The sequence below is a fragment of the Papilio xuthus genome, unplaced genomic scaffold, assembly GCF_000836235.2.
Source record: "Papilio xuthus unplaced genomic scaffold, Pxut_1.1 DF828952.1, whole genome shotgun sequence".
NCBI lineage: Eukaryota > Metazoa > Arthropoda > Insecta > Lepidoptera > Papilionidae > Papilio > Papilio xuthus.
The window spans coordinates 8,283,499-8,296,819 of record NW_013529697.1 but is presented as its reverse complement, the minus strand read 5'-3'; the positions used below and the strand labels follow the sequence as shown (position 1 = coordinate 8,296,819).

The 13,321-nt window shown below is 46.7% G+C and overlaps 1 protein-coding gene across 2 annotated transcripts in view; it reads right to left on the bottom strand.

Annotated features, from left to right (window-relative positions):
- LOC106125662 (protein nubbin) overlaps window positions 1–12,908 on the bottom strand; it is a 31,693-nt gene extending 18,785 nt beyond the window's left edge. Inside the window, exons 1-2 of one of the 2 annotated variants that reach the window (XM_013322959.1) lie at window positions 11,515–12,908; window positions 7,820–7,879 (exon numbers count right to left, since the gene is read on the bottom strand). In XM_013322959.1, coding sequence (XP_013178413.1) covers window positions 7,820–7,838 — 19 coding nt within the window. In that variant the 5' untranslated portion in view covers window positions 7,839–7,879; window positions 11,515–12,908. Of the gene's footprint in view, window positions 1–7,819; window positions 7,880–8,501; window positions 8,954–11,514 lie in introns of those variants that run through there. The other variant, XM_013322944.1, reaches the window with a different exon arrangement.
- Window positions 12,909–13,321: the final 413 nt, after the last annotated feature.

Sequence of the window (13,321 nt, the reverse complement as noted above, 5' to 3'; positions counted from 1 at the left end):
TGATGTTGGCTATATCCCATTCAAATGAGAATTTCAGGCACTGACATTGATGTTGCCTACATCCCATTCAAATAAGAATTGCAGGCACTGACAATGATGACGGCTATTGCTAATAGACATCACCTAAATAAACATTCTTTTGTTATTATTCTTTCGGCGTCAGTCTTACTTGTACATAACAAGTGACATTCGCATTCGTAATCTTTACACCTAGTTGTTTTTGTTTGGTTACGTTAAGGCTCCGCAAGTACAATAATTTTAAAAAGTTACTTCTCTTAAAAATTGGATAGGGTCAGTTTTATCTTAAGATCTGAGGGCAGCGTGATGCGGGCGCGGCGCGTGCGCTCGCCGGCGCCGGCAGATGCGACGCGATACCCGCCGTCAGAGTTACGGTCTTTGTAATGGAAACGATGCCAATATTCTTGTAACATTGGCCGAACACAAACTGCTCGCCTCCGCGCCCCTCGCAGTAATACATAGTGCGCCACGTGGTATTGCTTAAAGATACTGATAGATGTTGGACTTCTAACGTAATAACCTAAAACATTAAATGGATAAATGAAAGACGATGAAGATGATTATGAACAAAGTAAACATCGCGAAAGTGAGCAGCAGTGTTTACTTTGGCCAACCCAGATGGATTTATATAGTCCAGAATACTCAAGAAGAGAGGTGTCAATGGTACCCGAAAGCGATGTACATATGTACATATATATGTATAATACATATATATGAATGTAGATGAGACTAGAGAGGTTTATGGTAGAATACGGGAACGAAGGACTTTATCAAAACTCTTAGCCACCAGAGAGCCGTACTAAAAAATCTCAAGTCTCCGACCGGATTTTTCCATTGTCACGGCGATCTTTAATTTGTCCATCACGTCGGCGGCGGACGGGGTTCGGTGCGGGGAGTGAAGAGCGCGCTGGATCAATCAACACCGAGTCGGTATCTATCGAGTTTCGTTTATTATCACGCAATTCACTTTCGGAGGCGAGGCGAGGATTGTAATACGTGAATCCAAGGCTGGTGCGACTCAGGTCCGCGCTGCGCAAGCGCACGCTAATTAGAAGGTATTATCGAACAGCTTCTCGATTCGAAACTTCGATAAAGACATCCCGATATTTCAATAGCCTTGTATAAGAAAGCGCCGGTGTATTTATCCTAGTCACCTTGTTTAATTACTCACAACGTCCGCGCCCGCGCTGACCGGAGATACCTCACTCTCCCAAACCAAATATTTGGGGATCACTATAAATACTTAGAAGGTGTTTCAATTATATTATAGCTCAGTGAGCTGATGGCCGCGTCCGCGAAACAATACCAGTCCCACTCGAAACTAGTCGGTGCCGCCACCGGACGAATATATGTCAGTGTTTAGCCGTTTTATATAAGTTTATTATAATATCTCACGACAGTTTGAATAATGCCTTGTCTACTACTACTTTACCGCAAGCTGATATAAGACACTACCAGAAATCATTATTATTGAAATAGGATTATGCGTAGCCGTTACAAATGCGATCTTGACAAATAATATAGGACTTATGCCGGAAGCAGTTTTGTTGTACCTGCATGTTCATTATATCAGGATTAACACAGGTCTTTAACTAAACAGTGTCTAACTCTATTATTTTGAGTTAAATACTCATTGTTTGTTAGAAAAATAATAAGTCCGACTGCTCTTACGGCTCCACGAGAAAACGGTAAATTCGTATAACTATCTGTTGAATGACATGTTGTATGTACAACAGTGAACTCAAACTATTGGCCATAGAGATCTTAAATTTATGTTCTTATTCACATTGCAATGCTAATATTTTAATTAGCTATTTCTTATATTTGTGCAATGTTGTTAGTTACTTGTACCTGTTGTACCTAAACTTGCTGAACGTGTCTCTTTAACATTGGCATAGAACATTTTGTTTTCGGGAAGTTCAAAGTGAAATCATCTGTCAAATGCCGGCGCGCTACAAAAATAGCCAGTTGATTGGGTTTTTACGGGTGGATTGACGAGCTCGCTAGGAATTCGGGACGAGCTTGCGGCCCCGTGGCTTGGGCGAGGGCGAGGGCACGGGTGGTGGGGGATGAGGGGTCGCAATTTAAAATTCAGATAAGCCGATGGATGGCCCGAACCGCGCGGGCAGCCGGCTCGCCGCACGACTGCCTCATCACAAGCATACAATCTTTTGCAGCGGTGGGCAACAAAGCATCACTAAATTTATTCCCTTTTAGCCTCCGTCGTCAACAATGATATCGCCCGTTTAAGAATATTGTCAAAAGGCCGATGAAGGATGGTTGAGCTTTGTGAACTGAAGGCGCGCCGTGCGCCGACACAAGCGGCGGGCTCATTATAATGTTTAAATAATTAGTCATTTTAATGAACGTCGGCCGCCGCGCCCGAGCTGTGCCCCGCCACGCCACGCCACGCCGCCGACAGCGAGCCGGCTTCCAGGACCGCAACCTCGCTGTCTCTCTCTTAGATTATTCCTTGTTTTATTAAAACGAACCCGTTCTACGACAATGAAGCGATCTGAGCCGTGTCAGCGGGTGACTTACTCGGTCTCCGCGCCGCCGTGCCTTTTGCGATGGTTAGTCTGAAGTTCTAGTCGCCTAGTACGCACTTGTACCTAGACATATACGTCTAAGTACAGGCTTTCGCCGTTTGCGTGAGTAAAAGATAACAAAAGTTAAAGCAAATCCACGGCGCAGTGAAGGCGCACGGCGCGCAGACCGACTTCCTCATTAGCTGCCGGCAGTGTTCCGTTTTCCTCATGCGACACTTAAACTCTACATTAGCACATTAAGTCCATATTCCAGACCGCACCAGCGATATTGACGGCGGTAGAGACTGCTAGCTTTTACAGAAGACCAAAAACCGCGAAAAATTGCACATCGGTTAAGGATGGCCAATTCTTTATGGATACTTTGCTAAGAAATCAGACCTATTTTATTGAGAACAAGCTCTTAGCGCCAGTCCATTCAGAAGAAGACGAACATCAAAATTACAATTTCATATTTATTCGTCATATTTTGTACGTAATTGAGTTTATGACTGTAACCTGTTATAATATATAACGAAACTTTCTTTAAGTTATAATATAATATATATTCGAAAACGATTATAAAATGTATGTGTACCAACTAATGTAAATATAATAAAATAAACAAATGCCAGAAATCGGCGATTAGTTAAGTTAGTTATATTGAACAATGGCACGTCATCGACGTGAAAAATCGGACCGACGGTAACTGCGCGGCACGCTTGTGTTTGGAATATAGGTAATGCATCTGACCGGCGCGGCACCGTCCGACGCAGACAGCTTCTAGCTCCATCAATTCTCCTGTGTCGAACTGTGTCAATATTTGTAATTTTCAAATAGGTCTAAGATTGACCCGCCAATTTTGCACGACCTTGACGCCGGCCTTGACCCTAAAGGCGCGCGGGGTGGTGCGGCGGCACGGAGCGCCGGGGTCGCGGCCCGCAGAGCGCACGCGCACCTGCCGCGTACGCGCACGCGCACTCAAATATCAAGGCATGTCAGTCACCCCCGCGCGCCGCTACACTCGTGCTATGCGCTATGCGCTATGCGCGGCCTCTCCGCAACGCTCTAACGGGCAAATTATAAATTAGCATCGTGCCAACGCCGCGACGGATAACATCTACATTCTTCAAAAATTAAAAGTAAAAGAATTAACATACGCAACCTACGCGTTACTGGAGCCTCATTATTGGATTTATTATGGCAACACAAATATCCTCCCTACATTGAATCTCCCACCTACATTAAAGTTCTCGCAACTACGACAGGCAACTTTGGAGTAGGTATAAGATTAAGTGAGTCGTTGTTAATGCAAATGTTTGTATAGAACTGCAACTGGGGGCTGGGGCTGCGGGCTGGGGGCAGGGGCGCGGGGGCGCGGGGCAGGGGGCGAAGTTACTGTACAGCCACGCGGTGGGATTGTTATTTATTGTGTTATGGTAGCGTTGCATTACTGCGGTTCAGCAGCCGCTGTCCGTCCTGGTCCTCGTCCTCGGCGAAGCAATAAATTAGAAAGTATCGGGTCGGTCTGTCGGATTCTTTTTGTCGCCACTTTCCTCCGCGCTCTGCTCATCGCACCACTTTTTTACGACAATAACGGCGCACTATAAAAAAACCTTTAAAGACAAAAGATTTCATAAAAGCGATATAACAACCAATGATTCAAACAAATCAACTTTCTAACGTTGAGAGTGAGGGAGAGTTATAAAACTGAAAGACTAGTTCGGGGAACTCGTCCACCGCCAAAAATTCTTTCCTAGTGCTAGACTACGTAGTATAAGAAATCTCTCCTGCAAACTTTCAAGTCCCAATTATTGTGCGGTGACATACTCGTACTAGTCAGCCAGTTAACCGATCACTTTACTCTTCTATATGTATACTACAGGCTACTTTTCAATTTACACAGACTTTTTCTCTTTACAAGGAGATTGTTCGTCGCTCTCGCTATGGCGATCGTCGTCGCTCCCAGCGGTCCAAGCCGAGGCCCAGGCCGAGGCCCAGCCGCCGCTGCAGCCGACGCTCTCCCCCTCAAGATTTACTCGGGCCCATATCCGGTGTCCCCTGAGACGAATAAATAACTGTCTCTCTGACAAACAAAACAAAATTCCGCGACTAAAACGATCTCATCGAGTGGCGTAGTTGTACTACAAGTACAACTAAAATACACACACATTAGTATAACTATAACATCCAGTTAAATTGTAAGACACAGCAGACTAAACTACCTAGTGTTCTCTACCCTCTTACGTCTCACGTCTCACACAATGATGCGATGATTATGTTTACTTATTATAACATTTACGTATAATATTCTAGTATATATTCATTCTGCTGAAGGAAAACATATTGTCCGTTGGTCGCATTGAGGCCCGGAGTGGCGGAGGGCAGGGGGGTTGCAGGTAGCGGGCCGGCGGGTGGGCGCGCACGACGCAGGTAAACGAGGTGCCAATTTCATAGCAAAAACTATTTTATCGGTTGCGATTTGCAATAACTCGAACTCGACTATGTATGTGTAACTGTGACTGCATCACTGCCGGCTCTCAAATATTTACATAAGAAATTGAAGTTGATATCATTGTTATTGAATTATAACATTAATTTACGTATAAAATTGTCGCGTCACAATGTTGTACTTATCATACGAGTATTTCTCCGAAACTGTTTGAAGGATTTTTATGAAATTCTATATGCATATTCAGATTTTGAACATATATAAAAGTTGCGCGGCGCGGCATCGCTGTCACACACTTAAAAACTGGGAGGGTGAATGCAAAGTGTGCGGGGGGCGGGGGAGCGTGTACGGGGTTTATTAAGGAAAGTCACTAATGCTGGCGGAAGGTAAATGGTTTTATTGGCAAATTAAGTGGGTTTGTTACAGTTATAAATTTAGGCCTAAATCTACTATTATTCCGGAGTAAGTATTGGTCAATAGATTTTTGTTATACAAATAATTTATCTATATTTACATCTGTCTACTTTCCGGCTGCGTTTGTTTTTTTCACTAGATAAATAAATAAATACGTCTCTACGGTTTATGTATTGTCTTTAGTAGTTAGGACACAAGTTAGAACGTGTGGTTAATGAAATAGTTTTACCTCTGATATCGTGTCGTGTCAGATTTATATACTATTTGTCTTAAATGAAAAGCGAGGGTTGATGTGAGCGGCCGGCGCGCCACCCCGCATCACCCCGCGCCACGCCGCGCTACGCCCCCGCTCCTGCCGATCCGCTGAATGAATAAGCCTTGTTGCAAATGATTTATTCAAAGGTATTTTTTACGAAACATTTGAGTGAAATTCTGAAGCTATTGTTAGATTTAGAAGCAGCACAAAAACCGTCGCGATGGACGATCGCCACCAAGCGCTTAACAAAAGTCTGCAAAAAAATGAAGCCCGCAGCGGAGAAGTATGCAAATGTATTGTTGCGATGCAGGTACGCGCCCCCCCCCCGCAACGCGCACGTCACGGTCAAAGCGATAGATCTTATGTTACATTTTGGCAAATATGCAGCAGATGCACCGGGAGCTCGGTGGGGGGACGGCCAACGGTCCCTGGCCACGCGACAGCTCGCGGCTCGGCAGCAGCCGCACGCCACCCGGCTTCGCGGCCGCCATACGCCATACACACAAAAAAGTAACAGAGATAGAAGTATGGACGATGAACGTCTTGTGAGGCCAGACGAGCGGCGTCACTCTGGTTTCAATTCGTGCGGAAAGGTTTGCTTTACCTTCACGAGCGTTACCCGGCGGTCATTTATTCACCAGTATTAAGAATAGCGCCGGTGCGGTGCGGTGCGGTGCGGTGCGGTGCGGTGCGGTGCGGTGCGGTGCGGTGCGGTGCGGTGCGGTGCGGTGCGGTGCGGTGCGGGGGACGGTGATGATAGAAATTGCGTCGTTCCGTCTATGAGCTGGAGCGTACTAAATGTAATCACGCTGACGACTTAACAAGCGGTCGCTGCGTGTTGATGAAACTGATGCCCAATTAAATGCACATTGAAATTTGTCCTATTTCCTCGTGCCCTTAGTATGTATTCGCGGCGGTTGGCAACCTGGGAGAGCTGGGAGAGCACTGGCCGCGCCGCTCCGAGCTCCAATAGCTTTTTACTCAAAATGTTTCGTCGTCCAGAGATCCGTCTCGCCGCGAGCCGCAAGCCGCGAGCCGCGAGCCGCGAGCGCGTCCAATTAAACGTACCTCGACCTTGTTTTTTCTATTTGGTTTTTATCTTTTGGATCATCTCGTGTTAGCAATAAGATAACATGTATTTACCTGTAGTTTGTGGGAAAATGAGTATCTAATTTATTGCTAAAAATAAATTATAGAGGCAGGGTCGAGAGGCGAGCGCGGGGGGAGAGCCGGTCAGCTGTTGTTTAGAGACGCGAGGGTGGGGGGGGGGGGGGGGGGGCTCGGTTGGCGCAGCGGTCAGCTTCGCCGACGTCTCGTCTCACTTTTTTGGCTGGTGATTTGAATAAGGTCGTCGGAAGCTGCACCACAATGGCGGCCACTGAGTTCCGTGAAACACGCGCATCACAAAAACATCGGTGGCACGGCGAGGCGCGCGGCCCGCCGAACCATTCATCTCGTAATTAACGCGGATAAAAAACGATCCTAGTCGAAATTAGAAACGTCGCGGTGTCGCCGTGCTCAAGCAAAAAGAGCTCAGCTGTGAATTTCTCTTAATTTAATTGTAATTTAGTTTTGTCTCGAAACGACAGAGCCACGGGGTGCAAGTTGCGCGGTGCGGTACCCCGCCCTACCGGGCGAGCTGCTGACGGGTTGCGGTGGGAAGTGGCGGCAGGGGGCGGGGGAGGGGAGTTGTAATTAATAGCGGCGGAGATGTAGCGGCGCGGCGGGTGAATGAACGCGCAAAAGGCGCGCTTCCTTAAACCTATCTTTCATAAAAATATATGTTTATAGATAGATGTACCTTAAATGCAGGCACACAAGTGTTACTCAGCTGTAATCAAAAAATTATTAGTTACAGCCGACACATTGTAAATGAGATCCGCTGTAGTTTTAGTCATGTTGATAGATTTCAGAGACAAGGAGATCAAAATATTATGGACTATAAAAAGCGGTTTCTATTGAAATGTATAATGTGCGCGTGTGCGCGTGTACGCGTGTGCGCGTGTGCGTGAGTTCGCGAGTTCGGAAGCTGCCGACGGCTGTGGTTATAAAAACATAATTATACGTAATTGATGCAGACGGTGAGGTGCGGGCGGCACGGGCGGCGGTGCGGTGCCGGCCGCTAGCACCGACCTCAGAGCACCGAGCACTTACCGTTCAGGTCGAGCACCATCTGCGTGTCGAAGAAGCCGCCGACGTGGCTGCGGCCCGACACTGCAACAATGACAATATAAGTTGTAATCAGAGGCACCAAGTAATTGACCGACTCCATCAAACATGCAACAATCTGGGCGTCAGTCGTCAGACGCGGCGGCGCTCGCCAATTCCACACTTTGTAGTCGATAAGGGATCACTGAGGTGGCCGCTTAGTGTAGATCTATTATACAAAATTTACAGTCGGTGCAGTGGAGTGAGAGTGCGTGAGAATTCGGCGAGTGCTGTGAACGCGGCCGGACCCCTCGGGTCTGAGGCCCCGGAGCCGCGGCCCCTCGGCCGAACGCGCTGTTCCCGGAGCCAGCGCAGGTGTCGTCACTTCCACAGCGCTACGAAGCACGTGCAACTCACACATTGTGCGCTAAACAAGTCGCCGCGCACTGTCACGTACGTATATGTACTCGACTCGGCGGCGGCCGGGGGTGGCCAGCCGGTCGATGCGGCAAGCGAAACATATCATGACGTAGAAAGTTTAAATATCTAGAGCTTCAAATAAATGTATTAAATAATTTCATTCATGTTTTGCTACATTATAATTATATGTATGAGTCGGACGTCATTTTGTTGTTCAAGTAAACGAAAAAAGTTAATCATTATTTGCATTTCATGGTTCTATACTTACATTTTGTTAAGTGTGAGTTATCATTGGCGTGAAATAAAATATATGTCATTACGGTGAAGGAAAACATCGTGATGCTGCACATATCTGTAAAGAAATTCAAAGACATGTGTGAAGTCAACCCGCAGTGGTCGCTGGCCGAGCATGGAGATATTCCTCCACTGAGGGCGTCACCCGAGATACGAGCAGTAACGAAAGATTGTCCCATCACCACGTAGCTACTCTTTGATAACGAACGAACGAATACAACGCGCCATATGACAGTTTCAAGACGAGCAGTTACGTAAGGTGTCTCTGTCTCCTGTCTTTTGTTACTGTTTCATATAAATAATATGTTGATATTATAGTCTATTAAACTTTCATACATTAAGTTGTCCCGCATTCATACATACAGTTATTCAAAGTGAGACGAGGAGGCAGGGGATTGCGGCGGTCGCGGGATGTCGGCGCACGTCTGCCCGCTGCCCGGTGTCGTGCATCAAATTTGTTCAACATGACAATGTTGTGATAGTAGGGCGCGGGGTCTGGTGCGGGGCGGGGATGTGGGGGCGCGGGGGCGCGGGCGGGGCACAATAGACCGACATCAAAGGGCTAAGTAATACTTGCACCGAAAGAATTCGCGATCGGCGGCCTGAGATAACGCCGCATTAAAAGGATAGGGAAATAGAGAAGTCGCGCGGCTCCCCCGAGACGAGCCGCTCCATAAATCGTCCCCATTTGGCTAACCCGCGAATCAAAGAGAGGTAATTCGCAATGTTTAAATCCAATTTGAAGGCGTAAGGGCCGCCCCCCTTGCCCCGCGCCACCCCTAGGCCCTTGTTTATTCGTCCGTGCCTCCAAATTGAATCCTCGAACAAAAGGCTATGACTCCTTTAACGATTTATACGACTTTTAGAAACAATTTTGACCGACGTCTATCGTACCTATGTGGGAATATCGAGATAACATTATGTTGTATTTATTTGTGTGTCAACAGACAGGTAGCGGTGGCGGAGGCGGAGGCGGAGGCGGAGGAGTTGACAAACACAGGTTTACAAGGAAATGTCAAAGTCGAACGATAGCAATAAATGCGTGCAAAATATCTAATATTTGTAAATTAAATATACATAACAACAAAATGTTTGTTATAAGATTAAATAGAAAGTTTTCATATGTGAGAAGTGTCGTGTCGCCCTTATTAAATTTAAATTTCGAGAGCTGTAAGTCGCAAAAGACAGAGGCACGCGGTGTAGTACAACGGCAGCGGCAGCGGGGGGCGACGCGGCGGGCCGAGCACGTCCGCCGCGGCCCCGCGCCATCTGCTCGGCCCAGTACTCGGTACGCACGAGGCGATCCCTCCGGTGCGGCGCGGCAGCGCGATGTGCGCGGCCCGCGACACTGGCAAGCAATAGCTCCGCCGCCGCTTCTGCCCGCGAATTAGCTGTTTCGGCTACGTTTGTAACTAATTACCAAGAAGTAGTTAATTTATGCAGTTAATGACAAGGTACGGCTTCGGCTTACAATGCAACTATTTAGCGGCGCTCAGTGATGGCGCAGAGACGCAGCGGCTATAATAACATTCACATCGCAATAAAATCGCGTCGATCGATTTTAATTTGCATTTTTGTTTTGCAACTCATACACAAGTTGTATCGATTTTTTAAGCAAAATGTATAGCAAATATTGCCGGCCTTAATTGACATCAATAAATGCTATTTGATGAATGAAAATAATAACAAAAAGTATCGTAGCGGTCGGTAGCGGCTCGCTCCGGCATCGCCCGCAGCGGACAAGGATGTTATATAACTACGTGCGTACAGAAACTGATTTCGTTCGCTTTACTGGAATAATCGTAATCGGGCATTAAGTGTTTCTGTCAGGCGTGTGTTGTCATCTCCCTTTCTACTCTGGCAACACTTGGCCTAATCGTAAAATTGTCTATTTTAAGTCGTGTGATTAAAAATGGAAAGGTTTTATAAATGAGTAAGTTGATTGATTGGACTCATAGTGGACACTTCCACCAGCGCCACTGCTCTCATTGTACCACACCTGCTCCCCCCGCAGACACACTGTGATGTCGCTCCACCAAATTAATTGTTTATTCATATAATTATAGCATGTGGCTATAAATGTCGTCGCTTGCTGCGTTAGCTCGGCTACTTAGAGGGCAAAGCCACAAAGTGCTGCCGCTGCTGGCGCCTGTAGTGCTGCGACTACACGCGCTCTGAACTTCTCTACGCTCTAGTCAGTCTCGTACGTTACATACACGTAGCAGTTGGAATTCGGATGTAAACAGCTGACTGCGGTCGGCGGAGGCTGCGCGGGCGGGGTGAGTGACCCCGGCCGGCTAATTGCGGCCCCTCGCACCGCGCCCCGACCCCGTCCCCGCCCTGCGTGCCTGCGAGGTCGCGCGGACCTTTGCTGACGTCGCGCGACGTAATTTCGCCCTACATACGAAAATCGATCCGACACAAGTTCATTTCTCAAGGCGAACGGCGAACGGCGAGCGGCGAGCGGCGCGATGCTCGTCGCGGCTGAGCCTTCTTTGACGGAGCCCTCGTCCGATCTCTTCCACATCTAGCTGTGTGGAGCCGATGTCAAACGCGCAAGCGGCCACATGATTTTGGTAAATAACATAACCTTGATTAAAAAAGGCTTTGACAGACGGATAACAAAGTGATCCTGTAAGATTCCGTCTTTTTACTTTTAAGGTGCAGAACCTTCAAAAAACCGGACTGACTCTGGCTGTAATGGATCGCGCCATCTCTTGGGTACTAAGGTAAAAATAATGAAACTTTATAATTTTTATTATATTATATTATTTTAATATACTAAAAAAAATTAACTGTGTAAAACAGTGAGATTCGTAATTGTTTTTCATTAATTTAGAATTAAAATGCTTCGATCGGTGTTGTGCTTTGTGCCGAATGCACTCTATGACAATTCAAATAAAACCTCACTAGTCAATATCGGTTCAGTGGTTTAAGCTCCGCCCTGTCACAGAAGAAATTGTGTACAAACAAACAAACATACTTACATTCGCGTTAACACCTTTAACCTCTTTGTCAGTCGGCTAAAAAGCGATCCTACAGCTTCATAACCGCGAAATTAGAGGTAGAGATAATACTTGTACGTATTTAACAAGACCTGCGCTCGCACCGCACCGCACCGCTCGCTACCTTGTCCATGAGACAGCTTTGTGACGGGACCCCACAGCGACACCAAACATTGTAACACGCTTCGTTGACGCTTTAACACAACCTTTATGTCTTACAATGAGATGTCACATGACAGGTGACCACCGGGTCACGTTCAACACGCACGAGACAGTTTAAATTTGATTTGACTTTTTTGATTACTAGTCCATACTACCCAACACTCACCAGTACTATCCGACACTTCGAGATACTCTGACCGGCACTATCCTTAAATTCACATCGAGGTGGCGTCACCACACAGGTTAATTTTCCCGGGAAGCTGAATCAAATTGGCAGCGCTGCGTGGTGTTTGAAGGCACTGCCCACCTGCGGGAGAGATACTCACTCTCTCACAGTGTAATATCTGCGATATTGGTGTTAATGATTCATCGATATTTGTAGTGAACAGACAATGCAAGTGCGGTGCGGTGCGGTGCGGTGCGGTTGTGTGCCCGCAGCGCCGGTGCGCCACCCGCAAATGTCAGGTGCGAGGGCGCGGTGGTTGTGCACCATAGCTAAAGGTCACCCGAAATTAGAGTACAAATAAGAGGGCAGCGGAGCGTGCGCCCCCTCCCGGCCCCCTTCTCCCACGGCGAAATGCTCACAGCGCCAATTACCGCGCGCAGCTCATTACCGCTCACCGCACCATTACCTACTTACCGCTGACGATTCAATACTAATTCTATTATAATATGATTGTAGGTACTCTAATGGCACAACCACGCCGTCGCCCGTCGCGACCGCCGCGACATGCCGCGACACGCAGCAACAGTGGAAACGTTGGCGTCAGTAATAATACCCAACAAAATGTGTCGTTGTACATGAACAGTGACATGTTTATGTTGTTAAATAAAACATTTGGCGACGCGGCGCAAAGTGTTGCCCAACACTTACACCAAAGAATTGACAAATGCGCCGTGAAACGAATGACGGACACGACACTACACCGCGCTCATAGAATTTAAATGATGCTCGCTCGAGAAAACAGTCAAGTTGTTCTCTGTGCGTTGAGGGCGACACGACGACGACACGACGGCGACACGGCGGCGACAAGACGCGCCACCGAGGTCAGACCTCTTTCACGTAGATAATATAGTTAAAAAAGCGTCTAAAGCACTTGGTTCATAATGCGTGTTTCCAAATGTTTTACCGAAGCCAAAACCGTTAAAATCCTATATTGTACGTTTGTACGAAGCATTTTAGAATATGTTTCTCAAGTTTGGAATCCGCGTCACCTCAGTTATATTGATCGTATTGAAAACATCCAAAAACGTTTTATTAAGTACCTTTGTTTCCATCAGAGAATCCCTTACCATTCCGAGAATTACCTTGAACTCTGTCGCAAATATCATCTGTTGCCACTTTTCATTCGACGTGAGATAGCTGATTATATTTTCTTACAAATTTTTTTTAATAATGAAATAGAATGCCCTGAATTATTGTCCAAATTATATATAAACGTCCCATGTTAATCAATTCGTTCCATACCACCTTTGCTGTTGCCCTAAGCTTCTTCTAATTATAGACAAAACAGTTTTATTGTGCGTGCAATTGGAAATTTTAACAAAATCTGTAACAAATATGATTTTGATCCATTCACTACGAGTGTATCCTCGGCACGAAGGTGCCTAGCACCGGACTTTTTCA